The 14780-nt window shown below is 53.6% G+C and overlaps 6 protein-coding genes across 6 annotated transcripts; 3 read left to right on the forward strand and 3 right to left on the reverse strand.

Moving 5' to 3' along the window:
• Positions 1–206: 206 nt before the first annotated feature.
• POSPLADRAFT_1128501 (hypothetical protein) lies at positions 207–1425 on the forward strand (the record flags this gene model as incomplete). Its single annotated transcript, XM_024483743.1, has 8 exons — positions 207–237; positions 365–537; positions 598–734; positions 767–870; positions 935–1002; positions 1059–1163; positions 1222–1300; positions 1343–1425. 8 exons carry the CDS (start codon positions 207–209, stop codon positions 1423–1425), a joined length of 780 nt encoding a protein of 259 aa, XP_024344025.1.
• Positions 1426–1477: 52 nt separating this feature from the next.
• On the reverse strand, positions 1478–3535 carry POSPLADRAFT_1037911 (hypothetical protein). The gene is made up of 9 exons (XM_024477290.1): positions 3188–3535; positions 3001–3136; positions 2893–2947; positions 2757–2844; positions 2496–2706; positions 2270–2400; positions 1912–2214; positions 1699–1851; positions 1478–1619 (listed from the first exon to the last, which is right to left on the reverse strand). The coding sequence occupies exons 1-9, from the start codon at positions 3425–3427 to the stop codon at positions 1557–1559; spliced, it is 1380 nt and encodes a 459-aa protein (XP_024344026.1). The 5' UTR covers positions 3428–3535; the 3' UTR covers positions 1478–1556.
• A 73-nt stretch (positions 3536–3608) lies between these two features.
• On the forward strand, positions 3609–5674 carry POSPLADRAFT_1130659 (hypothetical protein; the record flags this gene model as incomplete). Its single annotated transcript, XM_024483975.1, has 11 exons — positions 3609–3759; positions 3809–3912; positions 3969–4347; positions 4411–4553; positions 4607–4699; positions 4749–4803; positions 4855–4917; positions 4970–5113; positions 5170–5298; positions 5355–5501; positions 5550–5674. 11 exons carry the CDS (start codon positions 3609–3611, stop codon positions 5672–5674), a joined length of 1533 nt encoding a protein of 510 aa, XP_024344027.1.
• Positions 5675–6093: 419 nt separating this feature from the next.
• POSPLADRAFT_1042494 (hypothetical protein) lies at positions 6094–11820 on the reverse strand (the record flags this gene model as incomplete). The annotated part of the gene is made up of 10 exons (XM_024478119.1): positions 6094–6159; positions 6214–6303; positions 6356–6383; positions 6443–7647; positions 7697–8659; positions 8719–9036; positions 9093–9284; positions 9339–9629; positions 9686–10158; positions 11316–11820. 10 exons carry the CDS (start codon positions 11818–11820, stop codon positions 6094–6096), a joined length of 4131 nt encoding a protein of 1376 aa, XP_024344028.1.
• Positions 11821–12092: 272 nt separating this feature from the next.
• Positions 12093–13755, forward strand: POSPLADRAFT_1130356 (hypothetical protein; the record flags this gene model as incomplete). Its single annotated transcript, XM_024483944.1, is given in 10 exon segments — positions 12093–12164; positions 12221–12307; positions 12366–12431; positions 12491–12574; positions 12631–12708; positions 12728–12756; positions 12792–12835; positions 12895–13020; positions 13080–13438; positions 13504–13755. 10 exon segments carry the CDS (start codon positions 12093–12095, stop codon positions 13753–13755), a joined length of 1197 nt encoding a protein of 398 aa, XP_024344029.1.
• Positions 13756–13979: 224 nt separating this feature from the next.
• Positions 13980–14768, reverse strand: POSPLADRAFT_1051386 (hypothetical protein; the record flags this gene model as incomplete). The annotated part of the gene is made up of 3 exons (XM_024480157.1): positions 13980–13998; positions 14057–14133; positions 14193–14768. Coding segments are annotated over 3 exons (672 nt in total), but the record flags the coding sequence as incomplete, so codon positions are not given.
• Positions 14769–14780: the final 12 nt, after the last annotated feature.

A 14780-nucleotide genomic window follows, 5' to 3' on the forward strand; every position in this document is an offset into this window, starting at 1 on the left:
TCCTGGGGATCATGCTTACTCGGTAAAATAACTGCAAGTGCAGCGATGTGTGTACAGCACTTTCGGACAGCTACGGTAGCAATGGTTAAACTTTCGAAATTCGTTGTCGATGTGTTGCTCGAACGCGGTGCACGTGACGGTGTCTCTTTAAACCGCGCCAATTGGTGTCGCGTCTCGTCTGCGCCACCAGCGGTCATGAACCGAGAATGTCTGATGACCCCACGCTGACGTTCAACCGTAAGCCTTCTCTCTGGAGCCACACTGCTTATATACTCATGCATGCTTCGCTCAGAGGCTCTACGTGGAGTGACTGGATTTAGTAAGCATGCCACAGCTTCGAGGAATATATCTCCTCACTTGCCAGTGTTGACAGTCGAAGTTGCCATTCATACCATTCTTTATGTTCGCCAAATCTACCCAGCTGATCTGTTTGTGCGACGCAAGAAGTATGACACTCCTGTGTATCAATCTCGTCATCCGGCTCTGAACGAGTATATTTCCGGTGCTGTCAAAGCCATTGAAGAGGAACTTCTTTTGGTCGGTCCAATAGAGAGTACTTCTACCAAATCGCGCTCCTGATACACCTCCTTGCTTCAGGGACATGTTGATAAAGTGGTTGTTGTGATTAAGAATAAGGAAGACATTGCACTTGAACGTTTCATTTTCGCAGTCAGTACCATGATCGAGGTAGAATTGTTCAACAAAGACACAAGGTTGCCCCCCTTTGGCTATTTGTAAGGCTTTAACTGATTCTTCAGTTTTACAGTGTAGAAGGTGCCATGACATCAAGGTCTCTCGCACAGTATTTCCGGTCTTTCCTAGTCAAACTCAACATGATTGAAGCTCAGCTTGGCCAACTAGAGATGGGCGGTAAATCCCTGTAGCATCAGCGTGTCTTCAATCTTCACCAACTGTGACGGCTTGCTTTATGCAGATGAGCTCTCTTTTGCGATTGTGCTGGAACTGCAGGACACAAAGGCCCCTGCCGCGTCCCACGACGAGGTATCCAGTAGCATCTTGCCCTTGAACGCTATGCCTAAGCTCATTCCTGACTTTAGGACCCTCCGCCCTGGATTCCGGCGCCCTCTCAGCATGCGACGGCAAGCGTGTCAGAAAGTGCAGAGCTGCACATGATCCGCGCCGTAGATACTGGCATAATCAACGTAAGTGAAATAGTGTGTGGATCGGTATGAATCGGCTCCTCATGCGTTCATTCGATAGTTGTCTCTCGCGGTACAGGAGTCAGAGGAGAAGCTCAAGACTCATAGAGAAGACGACACTCAGAGAAAGGGAAAGGGGCGTGCGTCATAACGGGCTACTTGAATCTACTTGAATATTACAGTCCACTGTCAGAACTTACCGGAGGTGGTTCCGATGACATCATTGTACTATCTACCCATTACTTCAAACGAGATACGATCTTGAAAGAGGATATTGCTTCGATAATTCAGTACTAGGTATGATTAGACAGCCCATTCGATAACAACATCATTGCAATGTCCAATTATGAAGTACACTTTCAGCCAGCCGCAACCTGCTAATATTCTTCCAAGACATTATTGGACGTCCACTCGTATGCGTTGAATAATAGGTATAATACGCTCCCACTCCTCCATCGACTGACGGATTCAACGTTCGTGCGCGACCAACGTTTGTAAATCAATACATGTTTCCATAGGTGATATGGATCGTACATACCGCCTTGTAGAATTCAATCTGACCATCTGCGAGGTTACCAAGCATCTCCTTCATTTCCGTCTCCTTAGCGTGTTGGAAGACGGTCTGTTCCCGGAGGACCTCGTCACTAAAGGCATCCGACGTCTCGTGTGCCGTCGTGACAGCATCTTGCAGCTTATCGCGCAATAGTCAGCCGTTTGCGGACAGTATACCTTACGAATAATGAGTACCAACCTCCTTGATCCTACCGTCGAGCTTCCGCATCTTCTCGACGCGGCTCCTATCGTCATCAGCTCCGCGCAGAGCGTCTACCCGGTCCTTGAGGTATGCCCCAATCCCTAGACCAGTGCTGCCTGCATGACCGTTGATTACGGCGGCGAGACGGTCCCGCTCAGTGGTTACGCCAGACAAATAATCGGACAGCTCCTCGAAATCCATCTGTTTCTGGTCGCGAAGCTTGAGGACCGCACGATTCGCGTGCGAATAGGTTAATAGAGAGTGCAAGTGCACCAGGAGAGGGTCCGTCGTCGTGTGTGTCTAACGGCGGGGAGTTCATCATCGGCGACGCTCGTGCGTAGATCGCAGAACTTACGGTGTGCCGCAGGAGAGCCGAGAACTCCAACAGCGTATTCGAGAAGTGGTTGAGCGGGTCCGTGATTCCTGATTCCAGGAATCCCAGACCCTGCACAGCGACGGCAAGGTCGTGATAATCGCCCGTGAGATCTTCTCCGGGTTCCGCACCGCCATCTCTTTCAGCCTCAGACATTCGCACACGAAAGCAAGCCCAAAGTGGGCATTGGGGAAGAAGACAGACTCACCATTAGTTCGGTTCCGCACGCGGGTCCAAAGACGCTCCGACTGCGACAAGCCTTCCTCGAACTTGTCGACCGACTCACGCATCGAAAGGAAACGTTCGTCAGGCTTGCGCACTCGAGAAAACGCGTTCAGGAGGGTATCGGAGATGGTATCAATGACGCCTGAAGCCTCAGGACCTGGCGGGTGTGCAACATGTTGATGCATGATCACATGCTGGAAACAACTTCAGCATCTAATATGAATGTGTGGTAAGCCTAACTGACCCATTCTGTCGACTCGAAGAAGGCACGAAGCAGGGTACTTCGCTGAAGAGTTGGATGCCTTGAGAGACGCTGCAGAAAGCGGTGGAGGCTTGAGAGGGGTCAACCATGACCACACACAATATACGATGAGCCTTACTCTAAGCGGCGTCGTTCCATAAACTCTGGACTAAACCTATCACCCGTGACATACTCTATAGTGAAATGTTTAGCGACCATCCTTGTTAAGTTCTGAGTGACTACACACCAAGTCTGTGCTTGTCAGGCAGAGGGGGGACGACACATGCTGGAAAGTCTCGTGCCAGATGGTCCCGTAGGAAGACAAAGTCTTGGAAACGTCTTCGCGAGGAAGGAGCCGGGGCAGAGTAAATAGGCAAGTTGGTCTTAGGATCCCTGTCAGAACGCGAGCGCGCTCAAGTAGTAGAGTCATTCACCTTAGCAGTGACTAGATACGAGACATATGCGTCTTTGGTTTCGGCGAGCTCCTTGACTGGGTCTTTCACGCTTGTAATAAGATAACCCTCCCACTTCGGGTCGTGAGGCCCTCTGTCCTCGTCGCTCTCAGAGGTATTCTGCCGGTAGCCTCTAGTAGCGGAGATGCCGGCGTCATGCGAAGGCGCGGCAGGGGTCTCCCAAGTTACGCTGTCAAAGACATCCTCGTCATCTCCGAGCATGGGGGCAGAGTGTGGGTGTTGTAGAGCCTGCTAGAGAGCTACTATGCGCAGAGACAACACGCAGACGGTGTCGGAAGCTGCGCAGGTGCCGGTGGTGGGATACCTGCGGAGAGAGCTAAAGGAGACGGTTGCGGACAACAGGCGTCAATAGCGTCCCTGTACGCACGCTTCCTCTGCCGCGATGTTGCTCCCTCACTGCCCGTGGCTCTTCCTATTCTCTGTTTCTTTTCTCTCCCTGTCTGTATCAGCCTACGAGGTCCCGGTGTCTGACAAAGACTATGACCGCCAAATATGTTCGGGAATGTGGGCGAACCAGAACACGTTCATCAACGGTATGCGTCTCGCGAGCTTACCCGCAGGGCCATGCTGAGTAGTCCACAGCCACCTTCGACAGTTCTTCGCAAGGCCAGCTGGCAATGGTCATTTACGAGTGGGGTGACATGCCATTCCTCGGGAAGGTAACATCGACAGTGAACGACATGCCTGTGAGTGATGGTTCATACTTCCGCTCGCCTCGCGTTCAACGGAAGGTGCATAGCAGAAAACATACGTCTGCACTTCTGATGCGGTTAGAGGTGGTTATTGCATCAACTCCCAGCTCGGAAGATTTATTGTAGACCTGCCGGAGAGCAAGTCGCTTAATGAGACAAGCTTCTGGTCAGCAAGAGTGAGCTTCCCCCGAAATGGAACCGCTTCCAGAATGTCGGAGTCTTCGGACGTTGCGTCCAGTGGTTTCTGGGATAACCCGGAGGGCAATCCAACCCCTCCCAAGGGAAACTACACTAGCCCTTGGCGTCGTGGTGTCGCGTCTGGTGTGCATTTAAGGCGCGACGACGCTTTGAATCCGAGCCCTTCCGGTATTTTGTCTTACACTCAGCCAATTCAATACAAAGTGCGCAAGACTGGATACTACTGTGTTGGTGCGCTGGTGTGATCATTAATGCAAGCTTATTCGTCCTGACCGCAATGCTCGAAATGCACAGCAATTGTTCCTGTCACTGTTCTCCCAAATACTGCCCGACAGGCTTCTACCGACGTTCCTTACCATCCTACTTATACTGGCACTGTATTCTTTCGCAACAAATTCGATGGCAAGCTGCCCGCAACAGACTATCCCAAAGTCAACGTAAGCTCGACTTATGCGGCAGATCAGGGTGGTATTGACTTTTCACACGCAAGTTCTACTTTGCAATGTTCATCATATATGCGGTGGTCGCATGTGGATGGTCATGGCTCTGCTACAAGAACCTCCAGGATCTCCTTCCCATCCAGGTATGCGCACCATTTTCGTATGCATTTCGTGGCTCAATACAAGGACCAGTACTACCTATCCAGCCTGCTCGGTTTCTTGATTATTGAGATGGTAGCAAACTGGGGTATGAGATGAGATGAGGTCCAGTCAAACATTACCTAACATCCGCATACAGCGTACTATCGGTATCTCAATGCACACGGAAGAGGTGCAGCATCCACGGTCTTCCTCATTGTTGGTGAGTCTAGAGTGCTGGAATGTGCGACTGCATGATTTGACGCCATTCCTAGTCGCCATTTTGGACGCCGGCAGGAATGCCCTGTCATTTTTCCTGCTACTTGTTGTCTCTCTAGGACTTAGCGTTGTGAGGGAAAACTTGGGCAAAACAATGATCAAGTGCCAAGTGCTTGCTGTTGCGCACTTCCTCTTTGGAGGTGTGTACAGTTGCGCCAGTAGCTATAGACGACATGAGCTCACCCACTTTGCGCAGTGTTGTACGCTGTTGGCATCGTCGAGCTCGAGCTTGAGTCGACTTCCGCACTCATCTTATTGCTTTTTGTGGTCCCGTTGGCTTTCACCCTCAGCGGATTCCTGCTTTGGATTCTGTACGCACTCAACGGTATGCAATACCTCGCGCTTTGGTCCCCTTCTATAATCACCTAATCTGGCTTGCAGCCACAATTACACAGTTGGCCGCTCGCAAGCAGCATTACAAGCTCTCGATGTTCAGATGGCTGCACCGTATTCTCCTGCTGACAGTCCTTGTTATTGCGATCTTCTTTGTGGTTTCATCTTTGACATTCTCAGGACGTCTCGCCGAAGGTTTGTTGTTTGCTTTGATTCAGCACCAATGTGTCTGATCGTATACAGACTACGGCGCGAAGTCATGGAAGGTACAGTGGTGGCTTCTCGATGGCTGGCTTGCGCTCTTGTATCTGGTGGATTTCGCGGCAATAGCCTGGTTGTGGCGTCCCTCGCCAAACAACAGAAGATAGGTTTCTGAATTTCCAAACTGAGCGTTCACTAACCTGTTAGATATCTACGCTGGCCATGTTCGACGAGCTTGCACAGGATCCAGATGACGCCGAGGATTACGACTTGGAAGCTCTTGAACGCCGCGGGGATGCTCAAGCAATCGTAGATGGCGACGACGATACAGCTACACTCGTTGGAACCCGAGGGAACGGCTCGATAGCAGAGGACGCGGTCGTCTTCGACATCGGAGATGAAGATGCCGATGACGATGACTCTGTCAGTGCTAAGAAGCGTCGAACAGGAGCGGACCACGCAGATGGCGAGGACCATGAGCGGGAGGGGTTGATGAAGGACGATTAAACTACACTTTCTCATCGCGCTACATTAGAACAATCATCTGTAGTATACATGCAAAACATCTGAGCGTCCGTATGAGATCTCAATCCCTGATACGCCCTGTGGACACAGTGTAAAGACGGGCTGCGATGTTCATACTTTGCAGTTCCTAGAAGAATGAAGTGTGAGTAAATGCAGACAGCTGTTCTTGACAAATGCATACCTGGAACAGCAGCTTGGCAGCATAAGGAATGTAAAGCTGTGAACACGCCGTCTTGTTTTTGCACGATCGGCACTCGAATGTTTGTTTTTTCTGCCAAAAGAATTAGGACACCGCTGTGCAACAACGAATAAGGACGACTCACGAGATTTGCGATCGCAGTGAGCCCGCAACTGTTAAAAGAACATTAAATGACAAATCAGGGCCGGACAATAAAGAGCAAATTGCTCACATGTCGCAAACATGTAACCGGTAAGCGTCACTGGCCTCGAAGAGACGCTCCTTCAGGAAGGCAGCAACACCATGCGAGATCATACAATCACGCTCCATCTCTCCGAAACGAAGACCACCGTCGCGACTACGACCCTCGACCGGCTGACGTGTGAGGATTTGAACAGGACCTCTCGCACGAGAGTGGATCTTGTCGTCCACCATGTGCTTCAGACGCTGATAGTATGTGGGACCCAAGTAGACCTGCGCCTGCAACTTGCGTCCTGTGTGTCCGTGGTACATGATCTCCAGTCCACGTGAGTGATACCCCTTCTGGCGTAGGAACTGCGATACCGATTCGACCGTCAGGTCTGTGAAGGGTGTAGCGTCACCTTCGTTTCCGATCAGTGTCGCGACCTTCGACAAGAGACACTCAACCAAATGCCCAATTGTCATACGAGATGGAATGGCGTGAGGATTAATGATGATATCAGGTGTGATGCCTTCCGCGGTGAAGGGCATGTCCTCTTGACGGTACGTGATACCAATGGTACCCTTCTGACCATGACGTGATGCGAACTTGTCGCCAATCTGGGGGACACGAGTGGATCGCACACGAATCTTGACGAACTTCTGACCCTCGGCATTTGTCGTGATCAAGACTTGGTCGATAATGCCACTTTCCGTGCTCTTCAGCGGCGTAGAAACATCCCGCTTCGTGTGCGATCGTGTGCGCTGGCCCAGCTCTTCACTGTCAGGAGGGATAGGAGCCGTCTTACCGATGATGATGTCCTCTCCGTTGACACCGGTTCCAGGCGCGATGAGCCCATCATCCTCGAGCTTGTCGTACGTCCCGTGCTTCATGCGAAGAGTGGAATCTCGCGTGGGCTTCTCGAACTCCTCGAGCTGCTGCACTCCACTCTTCTTCTCCAGATCCATGTAGCTTCGGTAGTACATGCTGCGGAACAACCCGCGGTCAATAGAACTTTGATTCATGATGACGGAATCTTCTTGATTGTATCCGCTGTAGCACAGGATAGCAACAACGGCGTTCTGACCGGCGGGAAGTTCTCGGAAGCGGAGGTACTCCATAGAGCGAGTCGTTGCCAGAGGTTTCTGGGGATAGTAGAGGATATTCGCCATCGTGTCCATCCGGACGAGGAAGTTCGTCAAGTAGATACCCATCGCTTGCTTACCCATAGCGGACTGGTAAGTATTACGAGGCGACTGGAGAACGGTTAGTCGAAGTATCAAGCCAAGCAGACCGCGGACTGACCTGATTATGATCGGGGAACGGAATGATACTAGCACATACACCCAGAATCATACTGGGGTGAATCTCGCAGTGTGTCCAGGTGTGTGCACTAGTACTGGCCTTCAGCCGCGCGGCAGGATCAAAGTCGCCGTCATTTGCATGTGGGTCCACGCCAGTGGACTGCAGCCGCGAGTTCTCGAGGTCCTCAGGTGTCATACAGATCATGACGGTCTCCTCTTCCTCGGCGTCCAAAAGCTCGATCACCCCTCCCTTCACCAGCTGATCCCACTTGTACACCTTGTCCTCGTCGTCGTGCCCATCGTTGATGTACTTAATGTGCTTCTTCGAAAGTAATAGCTGTTGGTTCTCGACGATGAACAATGGTCGGCAGACACGTCCTGCATCCGTGTAGAGGCGCAGCTCTCGCTCGCGGATGTCTCGCACGACGGACACCTCGGGGCTGATGTCGTCCTTCCGACGAAGCTTCTTGATCGTCTTGACCAAGTTTGCCGGGTCCCGATGTACACCCATCCATACTCCATTGACGAAGACTTTTGTGCATGGCGTCGCCGAGTGGGCGTTTTCTTCCAGTGATTCAAGACCCCACTCCTCCAAGAACTCAATCACAGGGGCGGATAGTGAACCGACCGATATACAAGACATGAGTGACAGATTTTTGACAAGACCACAAGCTTGTCCTTCGGGTGTCTCGGCAGGACACACCATGCCCCAGTGCGTGTTGTGCAATTGACGCGGTTTCGCAATCTTGCCTTCTCGTCCCAAGGGCGTGTTACACCGACGCAAGTGTGATAGCGTGGACGCGTATGTGTACCTGTTGAGCACTTGAGAGACACCAGCTTTGGACGCCATAGACTTCTTCTGGTCTCCCCAGTTGCCCGTAGCGAGCGAATACTTCAAGCCATTCGTGATCGTATTGTGCTTAACAGCGAGGTTCAAGTTAAATTCCTTGTGTGTCTCGACACACTTAGGTGGGGTTAGACGTGAGCACATGGTTGTGCGGACACTCAACGGAGTACACTAACCTTCTGCAGATACCGGTACACGTCCTTGGTCAACTTCCGGAAGAGCATGCGGAACAGGTTGGCAAGCAGGGGACCAGCAAGATCCAGCCTCTTTTTGCCGAAGTGGTCACGGTCGTCGAGATCTCTGCGTTCCATGGCCGCGAGCAGCAACCGATGGATCATGTAACCAAAGAAGTACGCCTTCTTTGACTCGGAACCCTCCGCCATTGAGATGTGAGGTAACATCTCCTTCTGCAAAATCTCCTGCGCGTATCGCAAACGGCGCTCACGGTTCAAGCCAGTGGTTGTACCACGGTTTCCAATGAAGTCCAAGGCGACCTAAACCAGTGTCAACGCATGTGGATTGGAGGGAGAAGCGTGAGTAATTGACTGACCTCGCGATCCTGAATTACAAAACCGTCGTCAATACATGGCTTGAGCATCTCGAGCATTTGGGCGTCTTGCATGTCGTAGCAGATATGCTCGAGAATATCGCGATCGGAAATGACACCGAGCGCACGGAAGACAACCCAGATGGGAATGTCAACCTTGATGTAGGGAATCGTCGCCTTCATGACGTTGCCCAACTACGTACCATTTAGCATATGCACAATGTTTGCTGCAAGTCAGTCAAGTCTTACCGAACGCTCCTGGTTTCGATGGTAGAGTTTGACCTGGAACTGACTGATGGTCTTTCCACCCCGTTCTACAGCACTACGGATCTCCGCAAGGAAGCTGACAGGTGATGGCTGGGCTTTGGCGAAGACGTAGACATGGTTTGTAGCCATGCGCTCTTGCGCGATCAACACTTTCTCGGAGCCGTTAATGATGAAATACCCTCCTGAGTCGAAGGGACATTCATTGAGGTCGTAAAGCTCCTCGTCGCTCAGTTCATGCAGGATGCAGAATGATGACCGGAGCATGATTGGCACCTACAGGTCGTGCAAGGCTCAGCAGCCGGGTATGAGGAGAGTACTCAGCTACGCACCTTGCCAATCCACACCTTCCTCGTATCCTCAGGATTCTCTTCCACCTCGGGCTCCCAAATCATGTCGCCTGTGAGGCTGTCTGGGTCCTCCCTCCCAATCATGATCTGTTTCTTCATCTCAATGTACAAGGGCGCTGAGTAGGTCAAATTTCGGAGCCGAGCCTCCTGCGGGAAAACAGGCACGACAGAGCCATCCGCCTCCGTCACCGTTGGTCTTGACAGATAAATCTGCCCGAACTTGATCTCATAGCGCCGATTCACGTCGCCCGCGTGTCCGGTATGCTGGTCGTTCTGATCGAGGATGAGTTCAGCATTTTCATCTACCAGCTCCTGCATAGTGTTCTGGACGAATTCGTCGAAGGAGTCGAGCTGCTGCCGAACCAGGCCCTTCTGGTCGAAAAAGCTCGAGATGACCGTCCAACAATCCTCCTGGGTGATCTCCTCGTACTCCTCCTCGTCATCCAGCCCGTATCCTGTCTCGTCATAGTACGCGCTCTGAGAAGGCTCAAAGTCTGCGGCCGATAACAGACCGTTCAGCAGCTACGACAAGAGTGCTTCAGCTGCACAAACCTTGGCTCATTTTTAAGTTCTAACCGTGGGCCGTGACCGTAGACGACGAGCAGCAAAGGTAAATATCAAGCACAGCAAAACAGCAGACAGACGGGCTAGGCAGACGGTTTCAGAGACGCGGCGAGGAGAAGTACCGACAAGAGATGGCCATGGGCGTCGCCACAGCTGTGTGTTCCGTTGGGCGCTGACCAATCTTTGCGTTTGTTTGTACTTGTTGCACAATGGCTTTGACGCTCGTAAGATCGAAGCAGCGCTCGTATGCCTTCTGCCCATTTCTTATTTGGCTCCTACTTGATTGCTTACACACATCGACCTGACAGTCATGCTTTCGCGTGAAAATCCTTTCAGAGCACAAGTGCATGTAATCAATTAATGCAACTCGACTACTGGCGGCCATCACCAAACGTTCCAGTTTGCCTTGCAGCAAATCAAACCGGAACAGCTTTGAGCAATCTGTCCATGATTTGCTTTGCGCTGCCAGCGTAGGAACCCTGGGTATGCGCGATCAACGCTTGATGTCATCTCGGTGATCATAAATATTGCTACACACCCCAAACAAGACAGTGTGGTTCAGGTAGTGATACAGCTCGTACAGGTCACCGCGTAGCTCGTATTGATCTTCTGGTTCTGACTTCGGCAGGTATTCGTGGTATGTCTCGAAAAATGACTGCGGGAAGCCTCCGAAGATCCTTGCGATTGCGAGACTGCAAGTATAAAACCTATGAGAGGACCCTTCAGGAGTATCGAACCCTCCACTTACTCGGCCTCATTATGTCCGAAATAAGATGACGGGTCGTAGATCACTGGTTTCCCTGATTTTTTGTCTGTCCCAGTATTCCCGCTCTGGTTGAAAACGGTCAACAGCCGCACTGGCAATCTAATGTATAGTGCTGCTTACCCATAAGTCGCCGTGCAGCAGGACGGGCTGCACGACAAGCTGGCCTAGGAGAGAAGGGATCACGCTGACCAATGCGTTAGGGCACCTGCAGTGCGCTTGATGATCCCGCGACGCACCGCCGACGAATATCTTCCCCTTGATTACACAGGTGCTCGTATCTACCTCTCTTCTTGAGCGAATTGAGCAAGCCGCCGATCAGCGCGTCGAAACACTTGTCCCAAGATTCAAACCAGCCATTCGCCTGTCGGGTCCGGCCACAGTACGTTGGGACATGGATCCCGAAACCGTTAGTGCTCTTGTAGGTGTGCATCTCCGTCGCCAGCCTCTCGGCGAGAACCTTAGCGGCACTATCTGTCAGGGGGCCCATGTCCCTGAACTCTGATAGGAAGTATGGCCTGCCAACGTCGCTGTCCATCTCTGCTGCATCTTTGTCGATGACGCCGCATGCTACCACGCGCGGCGCAATGCCCGGTGCCGCGACGTGCATTGCTCTCAGGGACTCCGCCTCGCCGATGTATTGTTCTGCCTCGCTGGGACTGCCTATCTTGCCGATGTAGCCTGTTCCCGAGGACGACTTGATCGGGGGCGACGTGGACTGTGTGAGCGAGGCGTCTGGCTCCTCGGTCTGCACTGCCTGCACGAAGACGCGGTGGACGTAAGAGGGCATGGTTGCTTGTCGGTAAAACCTCTGGACGAGCGATACTGGATGTCCCATGGGTGTGGGCGCCAAAATATGACGTAGCGCGTACATATCGTCGATGCGATCGAATGGTTTACGATCACCCGTCTCGATTACATGTCGCAATCACTGTCGGTTTGTCAGCGCCTCAGCGTTGGTACAAATGCTCTCAGTCGCTTTCAACCACACTCTCACCCGCTCTGTCTCCTGGTCTGTTCGCAGTGTGATACACCCTATCACGCCAAAGTTACTCTACCAGCATGGCCTCAGTACAGGAAGCGGGCCAGTTCTATCCGAGCAACGAACCTGTGATTGGTGCAACATATCCCGGGGTCAGTCCCGCATCACATAGTGCCCAAGGAGCTCTGCACCTCACGCGCGATTTCAGACTGTCTATCCCCAAAACGCCAAACTACCCAAATTGTTCCAGCCGCTGACCATTCGGGGGACAACCTTCAAGAACAGGATCTTCGTCGTGAGTAGCAAACGCTGCCCCATCGAGAGCGGTACCTTCTTGACATGGCAGCGTTCAGTCCCCGATGTGCCAGTACAGCTCGGACAACGGCCATGCGACGGACTGGCACCTGGTGCACATCGGCGTAAGTTCAGGCGCGCACTCCGTTTTAGCGTCAAGATGACAGAGTTGGTCTCACGGCAGGGATTCGCGACCCGCGGCGCCGGGGCTATCTGCATGGAAGCAACCTCTCCGGTTCCTGAAGGCCGAATCTCCCCTCAGGATGCCGTACGCCTTCCCAACCGCTCGCCCGCCTGTGTAGGCTCTGACTTCATGATGCATAGGGACTCTGGGCAGACAGCCAGATCGCCCCGCTCCAGCGTATCGTGAAGTTTGCCCATGCACACAGAACTCTGATCGGCGTGCAGCTGGGGCACGCAGGCAGGAAGGCCTCCACGCTTCCTCCTTGGGTGCACTCCGACCCGGCCCACACTCGTGTTGCAAGCTCCTGGGTCGCGCCCAAGGAAGACGGTGGATGGCCCGACGAAGGTACGATGCGACATACTCCGACGCTGAGAATTCAGTGCAATGACATCGTCGCGCGGTAGTGTACGGCCCCAGCGACATCCCATTCGCCCCGGACTATCCGACGCCGAAGGCCATGGACGAGGCGCATATGCAGTACGTCGAGGACGCCTGGCTGAAAGCCGTCGAACGCTGCAAGACCATCGGCTGTGCGCATTGCTCCCCGTTCCCGCCCCACCGCTGACCGCCCGCTGACCACCCCCCGCAGTCGACTTCATCGAGTTCCACGGCGCGCACGGGTACCTCCTGCACTCGTTCCTCTCGCCGCTGTCCAACACGCGCGCCGACGCGTACGGCGGCCAGCCGCTCGCGAACCGCATGCGCTGGCCGCTCCGCCTCATCGCGCGCGCGCGCGCCGCGTGGGACAAGCCGCTCTTCGTGCGCATCAGCGCGACAGACTGGGCGGAGGGCCCCGAGCAGGCGCCCGACGGCACCTGGACGCAGTGGGGCATCGAACAGTCCAAGGTGTTCGCCGGCGAGCTGCAGAAGCTCGGCGTCGACCTGATCGACTGCAGCACGGGCGGACTCTGGGCGCAGCAGCAGATCCCACTCGGGCCTGGCTACCAGGTAAACCCTCCTTCCCCTTCCCTGCACTTGCCCGACGCGCACAATGCTGAGAGAATGCGGCATAGGTCCCTTTCGCCGAACAGCTGAAGAAGGCCTACCCCAACCTGCCGATTGGTGCGGTGGGCTTGATCACGGAGCCCGAGCAGGCCGAGTCCTACCTCAATGAGGGCAAGGCCGATGTCGTCTTCCTCGCGCGGGAGCTCATGCGAGACCCACACTGGCCGATCCTCGCTGCACAGAAACTGGGTGTCGCTGTGAAACCAGCAAACCAATATGAGCGAGCTTGGCCTACTGTAATCACACCGAATACAGCGTAGACGGTCCGATAGACGTAACTGTATGTGTCATTAGAAGAGAAAGCCGTGAAATTGTATTATCGTGGACCGTCGATCATTTACATGTATCGCATGGATTTACCTCGCGATCGGGTGCCGTCCGAGTCAGCTGCGTGTGCATTATACTTTGTTTCGTAATGCATTCCATCTACTGATGTATGGATGAGTCCAATGTGTGTTCAATGTACAATATTGCCACCATTGCTCTATATGTTGGGTGTAAGCCTGTGCAAACACGGCTGATCAGTTCGTGCACCCATGTGCGCGCTGTCAAAACGCTCACCAGTCATACATGACCAGCTTGTCCGCGTCTATCAATGCTGAATTTGCCAGCTCCCGGGCCTCCATGTACACCCACACCTGAGAACCACAGTTCAGAGCCGGACACCAGGAATCAGATCAGATGCCGTTCGCCTCACCTTCAAGAATGCGCCCAGATTCCCCGCCGGCATGCTCGCGATCGTCTCCTGCGTCGACATCTGCCTCCCGAGCTGCCGCAAGATCGGCAGCGCGCTCTTGAACAGGTCGAGCCCGGGGTCCAGCTGGCGCCCGATGCCCTCCAGCAGCAGGATCGAGATGACCGTGTTCACAAAGTCCGCCTCCATCTTGACGTGGTGCTGGCGCACCGCGCGCAGCACCGCCGTGAGGATGTCCGAGATCTTGATCTGCCCGAGCGAGAACGTCTTGCGCTTCACGTTCAACACGATGTGCTGCATGCGCAGCGCGAACATCTCCGCGTCCACCGCGAGCTGCGGCGTGCGGCAGCGCTCCACCATCAGCGTCCCCGCGCGGTACCCGTCGAACTCGGCGACCGCGCGGAACAGGTCGAGGAAGTTCGTGCGGTTCTTGTCATTCAGCGTCGTCACGAGCCCCGCGTCGACAAAGACGATCTCGGGGACGTAGCCCGCAGCGTCGAGGGACGTGAGCTCGGCGCGCCATGCTGGCGGGTCGTCAATGAGTGTGCGGAGGTGGTCGAGGACGTGGTCAGAGGATCGCTCTGATGGAGG

This window comes from Postia placenta (assembly GCF_002117355.1).
Source record: "Postia placenta MAD-698-R-SB12 unplaced genomic scaffold POSPLAscaffold_1, whole genome shotgun sequence".
Classification (NCBI taxonomy): domain Eukaryota; kingdom Fungi; phylum Basidiomycota; class Agaricomycetes; order Polyporales; family Adustoporiaceae; genus Rhodonia; species Rhodonia placenta.